Source organism: Scyliorhinus canicula, chromosome 11 (assembly GCF_902713615.1).
Source record: "Scyliorhinus canicula chromosome 11, sScyCan1.1, whole genome shotgun sequence".
Classification (NCBI taxonomy): Eukaryota; Metazoa; Chordata; class Chondrichthyes; order Carcharhiniformes; family Scyliorhinidae; genus Scyliorhinus; species Scyliorhinus canicula.
The window spans coordinates 136,069,572-136,093,064 of NC_052156.1; the positions used below are offsets into that span (position 1 = coordinate 136,069,572).

Genomic DNA, 23,493 nt, shown 5'->3' on the forward strand with positions numbered 1-23,493 from the left:
CTGTTTGTGCTTAGGTGTCTCCCCATCTTTATTCCTCGGTCCTTTTGTAAACGGGTCAACAAGGTGATCTCGGGCTTTGTATGGGCGGGTAAGAACCCGCAAGTTAAAAAGGGGATGCTGGAGTGTAGCCGGGGGTGGGGGCGGGCTGGCACACCCGGACTTTAGTAATTATTACTGGGTGGCGAATATAGCCATGAGTGGGTGGTGGGGCCGATGTGGGAGCGAGTAGAGGTGGCATCACATAAGGGCATTATTTTGGGGGCATTGGTAATGGCGCCTCTGCCATTCCCGCCAGCATGATACTCCACCAGCCCCGTGTCTCCAATTTGCAATAATCTCCGGTTTGCCCCAGGGCGGTTAGATGGGGGGTTCTGGAGATGGCAGAGAGCAGGGATCAAGAGGATGGGTGGTCTGTTCATAGAGGGGAGCTTTCCCAGCCTGAGGGAGTTGGTTGAGAAATTTGAATTGATGGGAGGGAATGAATTTAGGTAACTGCAAACGCTGGACTTCCTGCGCGCACAGATCTCAACCTTCCCACTCCTACCACCGAGGGGGATACATGACAGGGTAGTTTCCAGAGTGTGGGTGAGAGAAGGGAGGGTTTCGGACATTTATAAAGAACTTATGGGGTCAGAGGAAACACAGACTGAGGAGCTGAAACACAAATGGGAAGAGGGGTTAGGAGAGATAGAGGATGGCCTATGGACGGATGCGTTGAGTAGAGTCAATGCGTCCACAACATGTGCCAGGCTCAGCCTGATACAGTTTAAGGTTGTTCACCGGGCCCACATGACAGTGGCCCGGATGAGCTGGTTCTTTGGGGTAGAAGACAGGTGCGCAGCTTGTGCGGGAGGACCAGTGAACCATGTTCATATGTTATGGGCATGTCCGAAGCCTCAGGGATTCTGGCAGGAGTTTGCAGATATCATGTCCAAGGTGTTGAAGACTAGGGTGGCGCCGAGTCCAGAGGTGGCGATTTTTGGGGTGTCGGAAGATCCGGGATTCCAGGAGGAGAAAGAGGCAGACATTCTGGCCTTTGCCTCTCTGGTAGCCCAGAGACAGATATTATTAGCTTCGAGGGACTCAAAGCCCCCAAAGTCGGAGGCCTGGCTACCTGACATGGCTAGCTTTCTCTGTTTGGAGAAAATCAAGTTCGCCTTGAGAGGGTCAATGTCAGGGTTCGTCTGGAGGTGGCAACCGTTCGTCGACTTCATTAGGGAAAATTAACCATCAGCAAAAAGGGGGAGGGGGGGCTGTAGGGTTAGTTTAGCTCAGAGTAGGGGGTTAGAAAAGGTGGGACCTGTGAGAGAGGAGGATGGTTTTGGCACTATGTTTCATATTGTATGTACACTTTTTCTTGTTACCGTTAAATACCTCAATAAAATCTTTATTAAAAAACGTCAGGGAGATCTTCAACAGAAATGGAAGGAAATATGGAAACCTGCATGGGCATGTTGCCCATTTCTGTGTGTCGCACGACAAGCAGCGAAAACCATCCTGGGATAGGTTAGAGGAAAGCTCCAACAGTCCTTTTAAGGGTGAAGCTTCAGTGGGAGGCTTCTCTGCCCCATTTACCTCCATTATCCACCTTATCCCTCTGGAATTTGGTGGCATTTGAGAAGAAAATTCAGCCAGTGGCACTAATACTGCTGAAGTATCACCAAGTTCTGGTCCCACTTTTTTGGTTTTAAATTGTTTATAATAATAATAATCTTTATTAGTGTCATAAGTAAGCTTACATTAACACTGCAATGAAGTTACTGTGAAAATTGTCTAGTCGCCACATTCCGGCACCTGTTCAGGTACACTGAGGAAGAATTCAGAATGTCCAATTCACCTCACAAGCACTTCTTTCGAGGCTTGTGGGAGGAAACCGGAGGAAACCCAAGCAGACACGGGGAGGACGTGCAGACTCCACACAGACAATGACCCAAGCCGGGCATCAAACCCGGGTCCCCGGTGATATGAAGCAAAAGTGCTAACCACTGTGCTACCGTGCCGCCCATTTATATGTTTTCACTTACTGACTCCCCTTGTTCAGCAAGTGTAGGTGTGTGGGCAGACGAGTATCCTGGCCCCCTGCACCTGCCTAGGTCCTCTTCCTCCATGAGTTCTATCACAGGGCTAGCTAGTCGAGTTCAGTCGTACGTGCAATTGGGTGTCATCATGAATACCAAGAAATGCTCAGGACTGCCACATCCTGTTTTCTGCTAAATCCAAATCTTAAAAAAGGATAAAGACAAAATATTTGCATATTCGTATCAGTGAAACTCATCTAAATTCTCTGGTTTTGCCACGTCCTGATTACCCACTTTCGAAGATAATAGTGACATGCTCTTGAAGAACCTACTGATAACGTCCAGTCAGAAAAGGAGCAAAATTCATTCAGAATTAGTCATAGTAAATTTGCCATAGTCCCAGATGACCGTAGGCTGTTTTCTCCTTTAACCTGAGGATCACCACCCTCAGGGTAAGGTTGAGAAGGCGGGCCTTCATGAATAACCTCAGCCTGTACAGGAATTAAACCTGTGCTGCTGGCCTCGCTCTGCATCCAAAACCAGCTGTCTAGCCAAGTGAGCCAAACCAGCCCCATATATTAGGCATGATATTAGGTAAAGAAAACACACCTGGGTACAGAAAATGCAAAAACAAAGGCCTAATTTTTTTGAAGTTATTTAATTTTATTTTGCCATTACTTTCGGTTGCAAAGTACACTTTTTCCAAATCATACTGTCACTTTTTGACATGCTACAAAATTAGAACAACAGCTAGATGGTTAGGACAGCAATTTCAAAGAACGCATTCCCCTTATTCCAACATGTTAAAAAGGATCCATCAATACGATCGGCAGAATTCTAAAATGGGATTGTCGATGCCCCCTGTTTGATGAGTAGTTAATGATTCCCTTTGTGTCTCTTTAATTAACAAGAAGAAATTAATACCACATCAGCTTTTATCACCTCATTGGGCATCATGGCAGAAATTGTGGAAAACCTTCACTGAACAATAGCCTGATTCAGTTCAGCTAGTCCGTGAATATTTGAGACCATTTTGGCCTTACCAAGGCATATCCAGAGCATATGATAAGTCATCACAAAGAACCACAGATTCCAAATGAAGTTCCCATCCATCTAAGTTAGGTCCTCCAGATGGTGCTGCCCATTGTCTTTCCACCCGGGGCTTCCAGTCGCCATTCCTAAGCTTGTTCGTGGGCAGAAATGGTTGTGGATTTAAAACAGGTATGTTTGTTTATGATATATACATGATCACCCTGCTCTACTGTCCTGCTGTAAGAGTCTTTGCTGTTTATTTCCTTTGTTCCCATTTTCTTTTATTGTTTTTGGTCTGTGGACCAATAATTGGAATGTGCTTTAAGCAGAAGACTCAAGCTGAAGCAGCTTGCATGTCAGGACACTGTATTCCCAGGTTTTGTATTTTGGAGAGGAGAAACAGACTTATCGGCACCAAGTGAATCTTCGGCACCAAGTGAATCTTAGGAACCGGTTGTGGAGGAAGTCAGTTCGACTGGCTGGCTGGCAACCTGTGCATTGGCCAGGGACAATGTTCTGCCTGACAACAATCAGTGGTTGGTTCCTGCGTGCTGCTGTTTGACAAGAGCTTGGCAAATGTGTTTCGATCTTGGAAGTGAAAGGGACAGTCTCTCTCTCTCTCATTGCTGAAGTAAAGAACTCTTTTATTGTTCTGAAAGCTGAGAGTGCCTGGCACATTTTTACTGTAAATTTGAAATAATCCTGAATCCGCAGAGAAAGAAGATTACCTTGCCAGGGAAAACCACCTCATACTTAGAAGTCCTCCCAGTGCATCAAACATCCTTTAATACATATTTTCTTTACCTCCTATACACCCTTTTCCTCTGTTGTTTGTTTGTGTCGGTGTTTGTGGGTATATTATAAAGCGAGAGTGGGCTAGGTAGAAAGTGGGGGATTAAGGAGTATTAGATAGTCAGTTGTATGTTTTTGCCCATTTAATTATAATACTGTACATAATGCAAGGTTACTTTTCTTAAAGTTACAAGCCTGGTGACTGCAGTGCATTGGGCTCAGTCAAGATCCTCAGGTATTTTAAAATAACATCGAGGGCCGGATTCTCTGTTTGGGAGAATAAGTGTTCCCACCGGAACTGAATCGCATGCAATTCGCATTCCCATTGGAGGAATTATTAGAACAATATCCAGGAGATGCAAATGTGGCAACACTATGCCCATGTGAATTGCGAACAATTCCCACCCCGCTGACATCTGATTCACTGGGTCTGGAATTTGCATCAAAGAGCTTGACAAGCTGGAGATGCTTACAAGTGCTCCACACTCACCACACACTCTTGTTCCAGCCAAGAAGGTAGCTCAGAGACCTGCTTCACGGCAACTCTCTCTCCTCCTCCTCTCCTCCCCCCCCCCCCCCTCCCGCCCAATTTCAAGAATCCAAAGTCGACCGACTGCTGGATGCCATTGAGAGCAGAGACACCCTCTTCCCCAAGGTGGGCTCAGACAGAAACACACCCTTCTAACAGTGCCTTGGAGGAGATGGCAGAGGTAGTTAGTGCTGCCAGGAACACCAGGACAGGCGTGCAATGGCCACAGCCCGCAAATTAATTTTTGAAAAGTGAGTCACCCCTTTGCCACAGACCACGTCTTCCCAAGATCTCACACCATGGGTGGGATTCTCCGTCGGCGGTATCCTCCTCTTCACCGGCAGCAGACACACGCCTGTGGATTTGGCAATGGTGTGGGAGTACCCCATTGGCCGGCTGCTGGGACGGAGGATCCCGCTGCCAGCATGGGGGGAGAGGGGGGACCAGAAAACGGATGAAATGAAATGAAATTCGCTTATTGTCACGAGTAGGCTTCAAATGAAGTTACTGTGAAAAGCCCCTAGTCGCCACATTCCGGCGCCTGTTCGGGGAGGCTGTTACGGGAATCAAACCGTGCTGCTGGCCTGCTTGGTCTGCTTTCAAAGCCAGCGATTTAGCCTTGTGCTGTGGCAGGACAGAGAATCCTGCACTGGTGGCTGCCACAACCCATGTTAGTGATAGGCTTTGTTGCCTCTCTTGTTCCTCCAGTAGGGTCTATTGTGCGTGGCAACTGGTTGTCTGCAGACAATCACGTGTGCTGCCAAAAGTCTCCATGCTTAGAGACTTCTGTGCGGACAGACCCTACAGACGGGAGTGAGCGAGGGAAGTATGCATTTGCTGGGACCTTAGCTGCGGTGTGATGTGGGGCCTGGGTTTGACACACAAGGTGTGACAGGGAGCTGGTCAGTTTTCCTGGCTGCGGGCAAGATAGATGGAGCTGGGGCCAGGTGAACACGCAGCGCTTGGAGATATCTCGTGATCCTGAGGAGTGGGCTAAGTGGTAGTGCCACTGGTGAGGCGTCTACTCTGAGAGGGCTGTTTGCTCATGAGGGCTGTGTGCCAGGGAGGATGCCAAAGGCCACAGTCCATGTGCCTTTGCGTGGGGTAAACTCTGCTAAACACCTGCTTCTCTGCTTTTGGGCTACACCTCTGATGAGTGCACTGAGTGCCAACACCTCAATAGTTGAGCATGGCCATGCCCATCCCAATGATGATACTGCAGGGGTCCGAGGGTTTCCAGAGGGGCGGTTGGGTGGGTTCCCACAACATCCAAGGCTCTCTGAGCATTTAGAGGATACAGTGAGCAGTGTGAACATCCAGGAGCCTGTAAGTAGCTCCCAGGGTGCACATTTAAATAACATACTACAGCAATGGCGGTCTGAGTGAGGCCCCCCAATCCAGAGGGGAACACCCCAAGTGCACGAACTTGGCACCAAATCATTCCTTGCTGCTCCCTGCGGCCCAGGCAGCACGTCCCATCAAGCCCGACAAGTTTAAAGAGTTTTCTTACCTCCTCGCTCCCACTCAACAGCCATGGTGCCCAGGCCGCGATTGTAAATACTTGCACCAATTCACACCCGTGTGACTCTCGCCTAAGAGAGGTGGTGCACCGCGAAGGAGTGGAGCATACAGTGTCCAACCACTAATGTGTTTATGCAAATGTACTTCTGACAATAAGATAAGATTATTATGACATTCAAATCCATGCAAATTACTGATTTCCATAGGAGCAGGACGCGAACCTCATTAACATTACCAGCGAGGAACTGGAGCAATGCATCCGAATCGGCGCCAGGCGCAAATTCAGATTTTTGCTTCACTCGGTATTCTCCGCCAGATCTCGATTCTCGCTGCCAGAGGCAGAGAATCCAGCCCATTATTTTTCCTGTGTTGTGACTCCAGACCAAGAAGGGCTGGAATTGATCACGCACTAGCCCAGGGTGTTGTGACACTGTTAACACCATTTAAAAAAAATAATATCCTTCACACCTCCCACCATGCTAGCTGTAAATTTTGCCCGAACCATAGACCTCACTACTTAGGCCATTTCTGAATCTTGCTGTCTCTTCCTGTACCTCTTGTTCCCACTGTAGTTAAAACTGTGATGTCACCTCACTCTATTTTGATTCTGCTAGGACCTTTCAGCTCCGGACATCAGAACAGCCTTTGGCTGGGAATTCTGCAAGTACCTCACTTCCTGACTCCACAAATTCTGTCCATCATCTCCAAGGCACAAGTCAGAAGTGTAATGGAATATTCTCCCACCTGCCTCAAGATACTCTACACCATCCAGGACAAAGTAGCCCATTTGATTACAAAACCCACACACATTAAACATTCACTTCCCCCACCACCGACGCACATTAGCAGCTGTGTGTACCATCTACAAGGTTTACTGTAGTAAGTCACCAAGGTTCCTTCGGCAACGCCTTCCACATCCACAACCTCCACCATCTCGAAAAAGGCACCTGATATATGGGCGCACCACCAACTGACTGCAAGTTCTCCTCCAAACCACACACCATCTTGACTTGGAACTATTTCTCCATTCCTTCACCGATGTTGGGAAAAAATCTTGGAACCTCCTGTCTAACAGAACTGTGGGTGTTCTCACATCACATGAACCATATCACATAACCTCCCTGCTCTCCACCGCCTTCTCAACAGCAATTAAGGATGGCTTTAAATGCTAGCCTCATCACATGAACGAATAAAAAATAAATGAAGTTAAGCTCCAAATCAATTATAAAAGTATGTAAACAGAACGGTTAATGTATATTATTTAGAAATGAGCATTTACAATTCATTCTTAGCATGTCACCTTTAATATTAGGAACTCCATTCAACCTTTTTTTCCCCCACTCCTTTCCCCAGGCCCAACATCTCCTTTCCTCTCCCTTCAGCCCCTCTCCTCTCCCCTTACCTTACCCAGTGTCCTTTCTCCTCTCCTCGTTGCGCTCGACTCTCACCTTCGCTCTCCTTGTGCCCACCCTCAGCACTCCATAGCTCCTCCTTCCCTCTCCCCCATTCTCTCCACCTATCTGCTATACCTGATAAACTTAACTTAAAAGGGTTATACTCAACTCAATAGCCATCCAAACCTTTTTCAGACTCACAGATGTTTTAAAAATAGTAGCCCATTTATAGGGTGGGATTTTCCTCCCCCGTTCTCAGCGCATCCTGCAGCGGCAGAGGGCAGTTCGCCATTGGCCGGTGGCAAGATCTTCCGGTCCTGCCATTGTCAAAGTGGTTTCCAGCTGAACACATCCTTCACTGCTGCGAAACCAGCGGCCGGGGTGCACCGTCAGCAGGACTGTAAGATCCCTTCAGCATGATTGGCCAGAAAATCCCTCCCATAATTCCTATTACAACTTGCATACAGAAAGATCATAGATTATCATAGAATTTACAGTGCAGAAGGCCATTCTGCCCATCGAGTCTGCACCGGCTCTTGGAAAGAGCACCCGACCCAAGGTCAACACCTCCACCCTATCCCCATAACCCAGTAACCCCACCCAACACGAAGGGCAATTTTGGACACTAAGGGCAATTTATCATGGCCAATGCACCTAACCTGCACATCTTTGGACTGTGGGAGGAAACCGGAGTACCCGGAGGAAACCCACGCACACACGGGGAGGATGTGCAGATTCCGCACAGACAGTGACCCAAGCCAGAATCGAACCTGGGACCCTGGAGCTGTGAAGCATTTGTGCTATCCACAATGCTACCGTGCTGCCCTATAAACATAATAAACATGTATAAACATGTATACCGTGGTACATTTTATATTGCACACGGTGGATTTTGTATTTTTTTAAACATTTTTTGCTTTAAATGGTGCCAGTATCATTATTTGATTGTTTCACATGATGTGATTGATCGTCTGCAACTTGGAAAGGAAGCTAAACTGAGAACCGGACACACTTCATTAGGGGCTTTTTGGTTTGTGCCCAGAAACAAACTCCAGTCCAATTGGAAGGCCTGGCTGTTGACAAAACTGGAGGCTGACAGACTAATTGCCTGATAATATCAGCCTGAAGAGGCCTGGAGCTGCTTTTCAGTAAAAAATAATTCTCCTCTGGCATATATATGCCAGTTGCAAACTTTCATGCATGAGTCACATGAAGGTATAAATCTTTTTACATTAAAAGGCCACACAGAAAGCATTTTCTTTTAAACTACGCAGCAATAAACAAGCTTTAAAATAGAACTCAAATTCTTCGTTGAGCTGGTTGTTCATCTGCTGCCAATTTTTCAAAGGGATGTCACTACTACTTCAGACTATACCATTTGAAAATGTTTCAAGCAAAACAAGGTTAAATGAAAGCCAAGGACAGCGAGGTGATGTGAATGCCAAACTGCGTCTTTGAATAAAAATGTTGCCATAGCTACAGAAAAGATTATTCCGAGAAATTAATACAAAGATTGTTGACTTGTTTCCATATTTGTTCCAAAACAAAACATGTTGAACAGTGAGATAGTGTTTATCAACATGAACAAAAGCTTTGTACATTTCTTTTAAAACGCAGTGGTGTATGAAGATTATTTCCAAAGCTTTGGCGGTTCATTGACCCAGCCAATAGTCTAATCGCAATAACCAATCTTCATAGAAGTACTATCTTGCAACTTAAATTACAATGTTTTAGATTGTGGTGAATGTATTATACCAATAATCCACTAGTATTTGTATCTGTGCTATGCGGTTGCCCTTGTATTTGTGCTATGTGGTTCGCCTTGTGGGCTTTTCCTATGGGCCATTGTATGGCATTATCCATAGGGGAACATGTTGGGGCATGTATAGGCTCCGCCCATGACTCCTCCCCTGGAAAGGAGGTATAAAGAGCAGTCGACCTGTAGGCGGTTCTCAGTATTGGTTCAGTCGCAGGCAGGCACTGTTCTAAGTTGATTAAAGCCACGGTTTACTTCTACTCTTGTCTCGAGTAAATTGATGGTCGCATCAATTTAATCAACTTAAACGCAACTATGTAATTGGCCCTCAAACCTGACTGACTGGAACTTGATCCGCAGGCCGCGGAGGCGAAATACATTTTTTTGCACTGGCTCCACTGCTTCAAGACCTCGCCGCCCGAGATGTCTACGTGGCGGGAGTTCGGTCCAACTATGTGAGACAGCGGCTACTCGAAAAGGGGGCCCTGGACCTGGATCAGACGGTAAAGTTAGCCTCTTCTCTGGAAGTAGCGTTTCAGAGCCTTAACGCGTTCCTGGCTGACCACGTAACCCCCTCGTGGATCCCCGACCCAGGCCTTTGCCACGCAGCCGCCCACCCATCATGGGGGGCTACCCTGCTATTTCTGGGGCCAGTCCCAACACCCCCGGCAGCACTGCCCGGCCCGTAACGCAAACTGGAGCAACAGCGGGAGAAAAGGACATTTCGCCAAAGTTTGCCTGGCCAGGTCCAAGAACTCTAACTCACAGACCCGATCCTCAGACTCACAGGTCCACAGACCCCGCAGTGTGACAGCGTGTCTGCCGACTCCGCCCCCTGCAGACGCGTCATCAGCCCGTGCTATCCATGGGGGCAGCCATCTTCCAGCTCTCACAGCACGTGCAACTCATGGGGGCCGCCATCTTGGCCATCCTCCCCCACGCGGCCAGCCACATGCGATCTATGGGGGCCGCCATCTTGGACACCATCTTCCTCACCGCCCGCCACGCTCGACCAACGGGGGCCGCCATCTGCTACGCCGCGTACGATCAACAAGAGCAGCCATCGCGGAGCTGCCCCAGCACCTTTGACCACGCCGACTACCTGCAACTCAGCGCAGTCACCCTGGACCAATCGCGACCCAAGCACCTCCGGAGCTCTATGATGACCATCCAGGTAAACGGGCACGAGACGCCTTGCCTTTTCGACTCCGGGAGCACAGACAGCTGCTTGCTCACAATTTTCCTGGCGCACCAAACCATCTCCCTTGCCTCTGGGTCGCACTCGGTGCAAATCCAAGGGTGCACTACCACAACCCGAGCAATACAGGGTGCCGAGTACGCCGATTTTAAATTATATGTGCTCCCAGACCTCTGCGCTCCTCTCCTATTGTTTCCAATGCAACCTCAGGAGCCTCCCCCACTCTTCACTGCTGACTGCAAACCAGTCGCTACCAGAAGCAGGCGTTATAGCATACAGGACAGGACTTTTATCAGGTCCAAGGTCCAGCGATTCTTGCGGGAGGGAGTCATCGAGGCCAGCAACAGCCCCTGGAGAGACGCGCACAGTCTAGAAAGTAGAACAGTATGTCAGAAACCTTTGACCCAAGTGGTACAGGGATTAATATGATGGTTATTTATAGTATATGAAATTAAAGGCTTGGATATTCATTCACTTCTGAGATTATTTCCGTGAATCAAAGTATCGTCAACATCTGCCAAACATAGATATCACGCATTCAGTCTTGACTCAGTCCCTCACTCAAATCTGCGAGGACCCCCCCCCCCCCCCTTCCCCCCGCGCCAACCTCTCATCCGGCACAGCCATAGGATCGTAGCTGTGATCACTGGCCATGTGTTTGAGGAGTTACCCCTGTAACTTCTGCCTGTCAGCTCTGGTCGTTTTGCATTTATAAATCTGTAAATGCTCTTCAGGGAACAAGATCTCCATCTCTTTCTCCCACCTATATCTGAAGCCCCTGCCTCTGACAGTGTGACCGATGACCGTTCAGTGCTGGTGAACCTTCTATTGGTCCTCCAGCTTCAGGAGCCTGTCTACTGCTCTTGATTGGACAGAGCTCCCCAAAGGCAGCCACTCAAATCTCCAGAATCGCTGCTAGGGCCCCAACGTCAATACCTCCAGGTCTCCAAGCTGGAATTCATCCCAACATTGGAATTGGGACCCTGGAATGAAAATCCAGCCCCAACACACCCCTTGTGGCAAAAAGCTTAAAATGAACAGTTGGTAACAGGTAGTGTGGCTGTGCTTAAATCTAAAGTTCACTTCACTATTACCAATGATCCAAGTCACTTCAATTTCCCGGTTATGGTACGATAATGTGAAGTCTCCTGTTTACGATAGCAACAAGTACTTATAGCCAATTATCCCCGTCAGAAAGTATCTGCATGTGACAGTCAAAAAGGGAGGAAAAACATTTGTCTTTATTATAAAATCAAGGGACGTACAGTCTTGCCAAAGCTTATAATGTTACAATTTTGGGGGCCTGCTGGAGCACTGTTCACATTCTGTAATTAAAAAGAACTGCGGTACTGTTAATTAAAAATCACACAGATAGCAGAAGGCCAGCGAGAGTGCTCAGTACATGTGACCGTGTATTAGGGGCCAAACATCTGCTCTTTAGGCTCCCTGGTTGGTGGCTTTTGGGGCCACTGAAAATTTCTGAGCTCGAGACAAATTTTTAAATGGGATTCATAGCCGACGGTGTCTCGGTCCCCCTCCCCCACCCACAGCACGCTCCAACCTATCCTCTTGGGACCTGGCTGAGGGCCACTCCTGAAGTGGCTGGTGGCCCTGAACTTAAGTCCTAGTTTGCGCGAGTTGCCTCTGGGGGCAGCTGGTACCACTCCAGCCTCTGATTCTCTAGGTTCCAGTTCCACTCCACAGCCCGAGGTCAAAAATAAAGGCCAACACTCTTGTGCCGTGCTGCATTGTCGGAGGTGCGGCCTTTGGATGAGATGGGCAGATACAAAAGATTGTGTGGAACTATATCAGAAAAGGAGGGTGGGTATCCCCATTGTCCTGGCCAAAATATATTCCTGAATCAACATCACTAAAACAGATTCGCTGGTCATTACCACATTGCTGATCATGGGAGATTGCTGTATGCAAATTGGCTACAATGTTTCCTACATTACAACACTTCAAAGTTCTGGGGTTGCATCATTCTGAGATCTATTGATATGGTTCTGTGCAGTGTATTATTTGTTTTGCATTATTAACACTAGATAACTTGTAGAGATTGAAAAAAACTGGTTCAATTGGAACAGCTATCTGTATGCTTATTTTCTTGCGATACAAAATAGTAATCGATTTATTTCTGGCCTCATTTCGTCAAGTCTTGTTTATTCTACTTGGAAAGTTTAAGACGACGTGGAAAAAACCTTAATATCTGTTTCAAATCACAGATATTATTGCTATACTTGTCAGGCTCTTAGTGTTGGGTACTCTGGATCTGTGAAGACTGCATTTATCTTAGCAGTAACATAGGCAGGCTACCAACACTTGTAATAGTACAACTCTATTTTATTTAACTAAGAGCTGTTCAACATACTTGCACTGTGGGTCAACACTATGTTAGATTGATTGAAGACCTATGCCTAACTGCTAGCACATGGTAGATGTTTGTGCTACTGACTGCGGGCTCTGTCTGTCTCAGAGGCTGCATCCCGAATGAGCGGGAAAACTAGTACCCTCTGGCTTTATAGTGGCGGTGCCCTAACTGGTGATTGGCTGCTGTGTTGTGTGTGTTGATTGGTCTTGCAGTGTGTCAGTCAGTGCGTGTCCCTGCACCATCATATACTGATGTTGTATATTATGACAGATACAGGACAGTTTTAGTCAACTGCAAAATTACGATAGTGCTACTTAACCAGAGAACGTATCTAAACCAGATTGAATCCGTAAGTTACTTTGTAATTAACTCGTTTTGTTAATAACAGCTCCACATTGATTGGAAACCTTGGCTCAGAAAATCCACAGAAGCAACATCCCAGCATCACTGCTCCCCTACCACTCGGTAAATCAGTATTTCAAACATTCCACAAGAACTGATCTTCCAAGCGTTATGGATGCAATTATGCCACCCTTGATATAATTGCAATTTTGTATCTATTCTAGCTATTCTCTCAAGTAACAGCACCAACAGTCATCCTTGTGAATGGGGCTGGTATTGCTAACAATCAGGGGTTACCAGACTGTCCATTTTTGCCGATACAATAGCAGAAGGTGTAACAATGATCATGATCCTAGCTAGCCTCATGTGCTCTTTTCCAATTTCCTGAAAGGCAGGCTGATCAACCCTTAAATGTGACAATGTCAATTACACATTTTCAAGCTGATTTATTTCACCATCAACAAATGAATATATAAAGTAAGTGATGTACCATCAATTGAACGCGAGACGAGTTGCTGTACAAAAGTATGGCTTTAATCAGCTAGATGTTAGCCCTGCGGTCGACTACAGTAAATGGACGACCGCCGGGAGTACTGGGTATTTATACCCCGCCCTGGAGGCGTGGTTAACTCAGCCTCTCGACCAATCGGGGAGCCGTCACATGACTGGTCTCAACCAATTGGTCGAGAGGCACATGAACGACCAGGGCCAATGGTAAGCCGGTGTTCTGCACCAATGGCAGGCAGCTATGTTAATCATACCACCACAGTAAGCATTACAGCAAATCTCACCTCTTAACTTAACCTCAGTTCCACCTCATGTGAAGAAAAGTCCCACAGTGTCCATGTCCAGTGGACTAAGTCCCTGACACAGAACAAAGCTTACTCTGAACATAGTCAGCTCCCATTTTAAAGTGGACCAGCATAGGCTCTTGCATGCTGCTGCCAACAGACCTTACACGATGACACCAAACATGTGCCCTTTACCCTGTAAAAGGACAGGAAGTTTGATATTTGACCACTAGACTTCTTATTGGCCAATGGAGCTGCTAATCAGGTTGGCTATCAGCCCCATGGGTGGATCCACCGAGTAAAGCTATTTCAAAGTGAATAGGGCTTTTCAAACATTGTAGGTTTGGGTGGCCTTCCATTGTCTGATGTGAAGAGGTGCAGCATTCCACAGAATGGCTCATTTAGCTCAGCTTGAACACACAACTCTCATTCTGTCTGCGAGGTAGATGTTAACCCTAATTTCCATTTAAAAGAAACAGGAATAAAGGTTATATCCAGATCCTTCTGCAGCCAAATGTCTGATCATCATGAAATGTGACATCTCCCACTGGCCCCTTTACAATATGAACTGTGAAAGATGTTCCTTTTTGGGTCCAGGTGACACAGTTCTTGCACCTGTCTGCAAAGACCTTTAACTGGGCCTACCAGCCACAGTCATCAGGAAAGGGTCAGGAAAAACAATCTCAGTTTAGGAGAAATTAGTTAAACCTACTCTGACACGGGTGATCTTGCTTTGGTCTGACAAAGGTTCTATTTGAATGGTTTTAGCACTGCCATCCCTGTGTTTGTGAGGCTGGGTTTCAACCTATTACAATCGACCAACTTGCTGAAAAATACATGCCACGCATTTGTTCCAATTAAAATCCATTTCCCATCCTGGTTAATTGCTTTCAATCATCTTTCTGGTGACTCAGAACACAGTACAAAATCATCCCATGCAGAACCGTACATCCTGCCGAATGAATAGGAAGAATTGGACCACATGCTGACTGAGCACAGACAAAAGCTGACAACAGGAGCTTGTGGCTCCAACTAACCACAGCTCTTGCTAAGAAAGGGGAGAAGGGAGATAAAGGTCAAAGGAACATAAAAAGTCAATAAACTGAATTATTCATGCTAAGTGAGTCCTTTATTACTGATAAATAATAACAGCATTTAACAAAAGAATATTTCTTACTTTGGTTGTGAAAGATGCATTCTTGGCGTAATGATTTATCATTTGATCACTGTGTAAATAATGGCAGTCAATTGCATTCCTTCGTATTGTCCAGATGAAGTAGGGAATTTCTTTTGATATCATGTTTGACTGAAATAAGATAGTAAATCCAATCACAAAAGTATTAGTGCACTAAGAACAATGGATTGATAACAGGCCTACATTTTCACTGCCATATACAGTCCACTTCACCTGGATTCAAACTCTATTATTTAATGTCGCATTTGTCATTAAGTTATAATGGTAACGATCGAGACTTCCGGTGGCGGCAATGCGGAGCTAAGCCGCACGTTCGGCAGCTCCCGCGAATAACGGACTTTGGGGCTCTTTTCAGGGCCCCTAGCGGAACCTCGTCGGCGAATCCCGACGTGGGAAGGGACTGGAGTTGATCACTACGGTCCTATGGTCCGGACCAGGAGTGGGGTAAGAAGAAAAACGGTGGAAGCACCCCTGGAAAAGCGGGGGAAGAAAAACAAAATGGCGGCTGGCGGAGTGGAGGCAGTGGGCGCAGGAGCAGCAGGAGACTCTGCTGCGCTGCTTCCAGGAGTTTAAGGTGGAGCTGCTGGAGCCGTTGAAGGTTACCACCAGAGAGCTGATGGAGTCTCAGACAGCGCAGGGGGCCGCGATCCGGGAGCTGCAGAAGCAGGCCTCCGAAAGGGAGGATGAGGCCGTGGCTGTCGCGGGGAAGGTGGAGATGCACGAGGCGCTCCATAAAAGGTGGCAGGAGCAGTTCGAGGAGCTGGACAACCGGTCGAGGCGGAATAATTTGCGCATCCTGGGCCTCACGAAGGGGCTGGAGGGGTCGGACCTGGCGGCCTATGTGGTCGATATGCTGAACTCGTTGATGGGAGCTGGGTCCTTCCAGGGGCCCCTGGAGTTGGAGGGGGCCCACAGAATTCTGGCTAGGAGGCCCAAGCAGAACGAGCCGCCACTGGCGGTGTTGGTGCGGTTTCATCAGTTCGTGGATTGTGCGTGCTCCGGTGGGCCAAGAAGGAGCGGAGCAGCAAGTGGGAGAACACGGAGGTGCGGATCTTCCAGGACTGGAGTGCGGAGGTGGCAAAGCGGAGGGCCGGGTTCAACCGGACGAAGGCGATGCTCCACAGACGGAGCGTGAAGTTTGGCATGTTGCAGCCGGCACGTCTGTGGGTCACCGACAAGGACCGGCACCATTATTTTGAGTCCCCGGAGGAGGCGTGGGCCTTTGTGCAGGCCGAGAAACTGGACTCAGACTGAGGGTCTTGATGGAACCATCAATTCACCAGACACGTGTTTCCGATGTGAATCTAGGCTTTAATCGACTTACTTCAGAGCCAGCCTGTTACCTGTCGATGAACTCGTAGTGAACTCAGGACAAGGGTATTTATACAGCTGCACTAGGGGGAGGAGTCGCGGGCGGTGCCAAGGGTGGAGCCCAGTACAAGTTCCTGAGTGCTCCCAGCGCTACTCCCCCTAGTGGTAGGATAGCACTACTGCGCTTACAAAGACAGTGTGAATTAACATATATACATCAATATTACATTCATCACAGATCTAAGATGGGGGGGATGTTGTATAATAATGTACTTGCGTTTGTTCTGTTTTATGCAAGATGTGGGTTGGCCATAGGGTGGGTGGGGTGGTGTCGTTATGTCTTATTTGTATAGGTTTTTTGTATGGGTCTGGTGGACGGGTTCGGGCAGGGGGGTAAACGGGGAGTTCGGGGAGCTGGTGGGGGGGGACTGGCAATGGGAGATGCCCTAGAGGAGGCGGGGCTGGGCAGGGCGAAAGCGTGGGCTTTTCTCGGGTTTCCCACGCTGTGAGATGGTGGGGGTGCAGTCGGGGCTGAGAAGTGCGGGCCGTTGCTGGCTGTTTTCCTTTCCCGCGCAAGAGCGGGGGGGGGGGGGGAGGAGGACCTGCTGATAGGCACGAAGGAGGAGGGATAGTCCCACGTGGAGAGGAGACGGCTCACGGGAGTGCTATGTGGAGGGAGGGGCGCGGCTAGGAGGGGTCCTAGCCGGGGGGGGGGGGGGGGGGGGGGGGGGAGATACCGGGTTGCTGCTGAAACGGTCAGGAAGGAGCTGGAGGATGCAGGGGGTGCTGGGGGGGGGGAGAGAGTTGCCGCCATGCTGGATGAGAAGAGTCGGGGGGTGGCGATCCTGGTGGGGAAGAAGGTGACGTTTGAGGCGTTAAATGTGGTGGCTGACAGTGGAGGGAGGTATGTGATGGTGAGTGGCAAGCTGCAGGGGGATGCGGGGTTTATGCGGTGTATGTTGGGCCGCATTCCGGACCTGGAGGTGGGGGGCCTGAACATGGGGGGGGACTTCAACACGGTACTGGATCCCCATTGGATCGATCCAAGTCCCGGACGGGAAGGAGGCCGGCGGCGGCTAAGGTGCTGAGGGGATTTATGGACCAGATGGGGGGGGTGGATCCCTGGAGGTTTGTGAGGCCAAGGGCCAGGGAGTACTCATTTTTCTCCCACGTGCATAAGGCCTATTCGAGGATTGATTTTTTTTTGTCCTGAGCAGGGGGCTGGTTTCGAGGGTGGAGGATGTTGAATACTCTGCCATTGCCATTTCAGATCATGCCTCGCACTGGGTGGACCTCGGGCTGGGGGAGGAGAGGGACCAACGTCCGCTCTGGCACTTGTGGTGGGGCTGCTGGCAGATGAGGAGGTGGCCGAGAGGGTTCAGGGGTGTATTGAGAGGTACCTTGAGGCCAACGACAACGGGGAGGTCCGAGTGGGGATGGTCTGGGAGGCATTGAAGGCGGTGACTAGAGGGGAGTTGATTTCCATCTGAACCCATAGGAAGAGGGGGGAGCAGAGGGAGAGGGAGAGACTGATAGGGGAGATGGTGAGAGTGGATAGGAGATATGCGGAGGCTTCGGAGGAGGGATTGCTGGGAGAGAGGCGTAGCCTTCAGGCCAGGTTCGACCTATTGACTACCAGAAAGGCTGAAGCTCAGTGGAGGAAAGCACAGGGGGCGGTGTATGAATATGGGGAGAAGGCGAGCAGGATGCTGGCACGCCAGCTCCGAAAGCGGGACGCAGACAGGGAGATTGGGGGAGTGACGGATAGAGTTGGGAAGGTGGTGCGGAGGGGGGGTAGATGTTAATGGGGTATTTAGGGACTTTTATGGGGAACTGTACCGGTCCGAACCCCCGGTGGAGAGGGGGGGGAATGGGGCGCTTCCTGGACAAGCTGCGATTTCCGAGGGTGGAGGAGGGGCAGGTGGAAGGACTGTGGGCGCCGATCGAGCTGGAGGAGTTGGTTAAAGGGATAGGGAGCATGCAGTCGGGGAAGGCGCCAGGGCCGGATGGGTTTCTGGCGGAATTCTATAAAAGGTATGTGGACCTGTTGGGCCCCCTGTTGGTCCGGACATTTAACGAGGCAAGGGAGGGGGGGGCTTTGCCCCCAACTATGTCACGGGCGCTGATTTCCTTGATCCTGAAGCGGGACAAAGACTCTCTGCAGTGTGGGTCATATAGGCCGATCTCGCTGCTAAATGTAGACGCCAAGCTGCTGGCAAAGATCCTAGCCACAAGAATAGAGGATTGTGTGCCGGGGGTCATTCATGAGCACCAGACGGGGTTGGTGAAGGGAAGGCAGTTGAATACAAATGTACGAAGGCTCCTCAACGTTATTATGATGCCGGCTGTGGAAGGTGAGGCGGAGATAGTGGTGGCATTAGATGCGGAGAAGGCCTTTGATAGGGTTGAGTGGGAGTATCTGTGGGAGGTGTTGGAGAGGTTTGGGTTTGGGGAGGGGTTTGGCCGTTGGGTGAGGTTGCTCTCTGAGGCCCTGATGGCGAGTGTAGCCACGAATAGGAGGAGGTCCGAGTACTTTCGGCTGCACCGGGGGACGAGACAGGGGTGTCCCCTGTACCCCTTGCTCTTTGCGTTGGCAATTGAGCCCCTGGCCATGGCGTTGAGGGAGCCTGGTGCGGCGTGGGGAGGAGCATCGCGTGTCGCTTTATGCGGACGACCTGTTGCTGTATGTGGCGGACCCGGTGGGGGGGATACCGGAGGTGATGAGGATTCTTAGTGAATTCGGTGGCTTCTCTGGGTATAAGCTGAACCTGGGCAAGAGTGAGTTGTTCGTGGTGCACCCGGGGGATCAGGAGGAGGGGATTGGTAGGCTCCCACTCAAGCAGGCAGGGAAGAGCATCAGGTACCTAGGGGTCCAGGTGGCTGGGAGCTGGGAGGCCCTGCACAAGCTCAACCTCACAAGGTTGGTGGAGCAGATGGAGGAGGAGTTTAAAAGGTGGGATATGTTACCGCTGTCACTGGCGGGGGGTTGCAGTCCGTTAAGATGACGGTGCTCCCGAGGTTTTTGTTCCTGTTCCAGTGCCTCCCCATCCTTATCCTGAAGGCCTTTTTTAGGAGGATCAACAGGAGTATTACGGGATTTGTGTGGGCGCATGGGACTCCGAGGGTGAGAAGAGTGTTCCTGGAACGGGGCAGGGATAGGGGGGGGCTGGCGTTGCCCAACCTCTGTGGGTACTATTGGGCTGCCAAAGCAGCGATGGTGCGTAAGTGGGTAATGGACGGGGAAGGGGCAGCATGGAAGAGGATGGAGATGGCGTCCTGTGTGGGCACGAGCCTGGAGGCGCTGGTAACGGTGCCGTTGCCGCTCCCTCCAGCGAGGTATACCACGAAACCAGTGGTGGCGGCTACCCTCAAAGTTTGGGGGCAATGGAGACGGCATAGGGGAGAAGTGGGGGGCTCGATGGAGGCCCCGATATGGGGGAACCATCGGTTTGTCCCAGGGAGCATTGATGGCGGATTTCTGGGCTGGCACAGGGTAGGGGTTAGGAGGTTGAGGGACCTGTTTGTGGAGGGGAGGTTCGGGAGCTTGGGGGAGTTAGAGGGAAAGTTTGAGCTCCCCCCGGGGAACATATTCAGGTACATGCAAGTGAGGGCGTTTGCCAGGCGGCAGATGGAGGGGTTCCCCTTGCTGCCCCCACGTGGGGTGCGGGACAGGGTGCTCTCGGGGGTGTGGGTTGGAGGAGGGAGGATTTCGGACACATACCGGGTAATGCAGGAGGTAGACGAGGCCTCGGTGGAGGAACTGAAGGGGAAATGGGAAGAGGAGCTGGGTGAGGACATTGGTTCAGTGGGAAGGAGAACTGTGTACATGGGTTTGTGGGATGTGGCGGGTGTTATCTCTTTCCCTTTTGTTGTTTGGGTGTGTTTTTTTGTTTTTTCTTTTGTTTGCAGTTGCTTTTGAAGTTGGGTGGGTGTTGTTCTTGGGTTTTTACCGCGGTTGTTCTGTTAATATTGTTGTGATGTTTATATTTTGTAAAAATCTTAATAAAGTTATTTTTTGTTTTAAAGTTATAATGGTAACTTGCTAAAGTAGGTGATTGAGGCTTGACATTCAGCCCCCACTGGAAGTGATTAACTGGCACAATTTGACAGGTACAAAGTTTGTGCACCAGATGTTGATAGTCTCGACCCTTTTTTTGCCAATTGCTGGATTCTACCAGCAGATTCCACCACCTTTTTTTGTGTCTACTTCCCTTCCTTGCTAACATAAAAAAAAAGAGATGGGACAGGTTAGGATGGTATCAACATCAAAAAGTCCTTGCAATCCTGCCTCAAATATCCCCAATGCAATGCACAACTGAAGGCCTTCAAGATGTGTGTAAGTGAGCAGAAGGTAACTACGATATGATGTACCCCACCTTCGTGACTTACAAACACGAGAATCTGGAGGTACCAATTCTGCAGTGTTTACTAAGAATTATAAATATGTTTATGGTTTAGATCTTTGATACAATCTGACAGAATCTAAATGAAAGCAATCAGCTTTTCTTATGTCATTTCACTTTCTATGACTTATGAATACATTGAACTAGATTGTCCTTTACCCTAATGCCTCGACCCTGCCCTATTTTCTCTGGGTTTGGAGTCACAATGTGTGCAGGGGCAGACCCATGACATCTGGAGCCCACCTGTACAACTAGTGGGAATTCTAACAGTCCATCTTGCAACAGCCAAAGTGGAGGTCAAGTTAAAGGAGCACAGAAATCTAAAATTTGGAGAGGAATTTTAAATAGACTATAGTAGGCTGAGCCAACATCTAACAAAGGGGAACATGGCCTAATAGAACGGTCTTTGGAAATCTTCCACTTCTGCCCCAAGTCGACAGTGTCTGCAGGCAGCAGAATCAAGTACAGAAGAGAAAGTATAATTTACATGTGGTGGAAAGAAAAATCAAGTCAACACAAGGGCACAATCAGTAGTTCCTCCATTTCTTTTCCAATTTTTATGCTGCCATTTTTGGACAGGATGGTGGTTGAAAAGCCAAGCCATTGTTTTACATTAAAATTATCCTGTTGTTGCACCCCCATTTGAAATAAACCCATTTTACGGTAGTAATAATGGTTAATTTGTCAGGGCTACTCCCTCTGCCTCAAGGTACCAATGATGCATCCAATGGCACATTAGCCTTGGATAATTTGCAGATATTTAGGGTGGCCACCTAAAACAGACATCATGCTCTTCAACGTGCTGATAAGAGGCCTCATACATGTATTTGGAGCCCTCTGGGAAATTGGGCTGTTCAACAAGGCCTTGTGTGCTCCATTCAGGTTTTCAGACCACCATGTTTTCCTGAGATGTAACGCCACTGGACAGGTAAGTTCATTAATAGTGTGCAAGGAGGAGCAGGAGCTGGAACTTTTCGAGTTGTATGATTGCATAAAGTGCAATTTACTCATGCGAGGGGGAACTTCATAAATCAATACAAGTACTTTCTAATGCTAACAAGATTTAACTAGCTTTTCCACGATGCAGGGTATTGTTAAATTAGCATTGGGCTCATTGGTGTGATTTTTGCTCTCAGCAGGTCTGTCAAGTAAAAGCATAGACTTTCTCACAGTTAAAAAAAAGGAGTTCCTGGAATATGAGTCAACGAAAGGTATTTTTTGTGTATCACAGGAGAGCTATTTCAATAAATACCTTGTCACACTTATGGGAGCAAACCGCCTTTCCATCCCATCTAAATTTAAAGAAATTCACTTAATAGCTTCATCTAGATCAGTGTTTTCAAACTTTCCCGGACCCACTTTTACCAACCAGCCAACCCTCAACACTCACTTTTACCAAATGACCGACCTTCACGACCAACCTTCAACAAGCGACGCTGGTTGACCTTCGCGTCACACTACTGTATTACTGCTTACCTTTAATGTGACACTTGAGCCTGCTTGGTCCTCACAATCTCACTTGCTTTGTCATTCAATGTTACATTTCTGCTAAGGACTTCAACTGACGATTTAACTTCTTACTCCATCCTTTGAAAAAAATCAAGGATATTGTCCATGGCCGGCATTCTTAAAAGCCAGTCACAGCCGTTGGGCACGTTTTCCCATGATCAGGAAAGCAACAGCCGACCACTCTACGACCCTCCCGACAACCACCCGGGGGCCATGACCCTGAGTTTGAAAACCCCGATAGATAACAGAGTCAAATATTGTTAAACATTTGATATTTTGACCGTACCACTAAATAATGAATGCTGTTTGCACTATTGAAGTTAAAATGGGATTCCTCCTCTTCCTGAAGCTCTAAAGGTTCATCACCTAATGTAAAAATATAAATTGAATTAAATTAGAGTGGAATTGTTGGCATGAAGGCAGCTCAGATAAGCCACAAAAGAATATGCAGTTCCTTAAAATTGCTTTAATTGCAAATGTCTTTATATTAGAATGGTTACTTTTCCTCCATTCCTAACTCTGTACTTGTATTAGCTACTGAGCTGGCAGGTATCGAATTCTGAAAGCGTAATGGATGGGGTTCCGAAAACATCAAGAGATTATTCAGAATGCATCAAGTTTGTTTGCCTTACTCCAAGGCGAGAAAATTTACTTTTTTCTTCACCATTAATAATTATTACTTTGAGCTCAGCTTTATATAGGCACAGCAGTGTTTAGGTAGTGAACATATTCAATTATGTTGCAAGCCTGTTCTTGTTTCTAGTAGAAATGTTGCCATTCCAGTAATAATCCTTCTCCCTGCCTGCATGATACTATCTATAATAGAGAATACAGGTAACTGAACAAGGTTTGCAGATTTGCACGTTTCTCATCAGAAACTGATTTAACGGAGATAGGGGAATGATATCATCCTGGTGACGTTCACTTTTCAGGAATGGCACATTCATAAACAAAACCTCCCATAAAAACATTCTGACTGTCACCAATGCTTGCTTTGTAGCAAATGGAGTATACATCAAACCACTCCAATATATCAAACGGATTTTGAAAAACCTTCAATTGTTTTTTTTGGGGGGGGGGGGGGTCAGAGCCATTGTAATCTCTGGGTGGTCGCGGACATGGCAGCCCTGGTACTGTGGCAGTTTCAAACTGCCAAGTTAGCACTTCTAGGTTGGCACTTCCAAGGTGCGCAGTGGCAGTACCCAAAGGGAGGGGCCTGAAAGGGGAGGGGAACAGGGGGCAGGAATCGAGGTGGCGGAGAATTTGGTATCCCCACCTGGGGGTAGGGTGCGCTAATGCTGGTGAGAAGGGGGATCTGCAGCGATGCTCTT

The 23,493-nt window shown here is 48.4% G+C and overlaps 1 protein-coding gene across 3 annotated transcripts in view; it reads right to left on the reverse strand.

Annotated features, from left to right (window-relative positions):
- The window catches only part of LOC119973396 (protein monoglycylase TTLL8-like), a 131,535-nt gene that overhangs the window by 81,547 nt on the left and 26,495 nt on the right, over window positions 1-23,493 (reverse strand). For all 3 annotated transcript variants that reach the window (XM_038811434.1, XM_038811435.1, XM_038811433.1), the window contains 2 exons: window positions 22,449-22,528; window positions 14,922-15,050 (listed from right to left, as the gene is read on the reverse strand). In XM_038811434.1, the coding sequence (XP_038667362.1) occupies window positions 14,922-15,050; window positions 22,449-22,528 (209 nt within the window). The remainder of the gene's footprint in view (window positions 1-14,921; window positions 15,051-22,448; window positions 22,529-23,493) is intronic.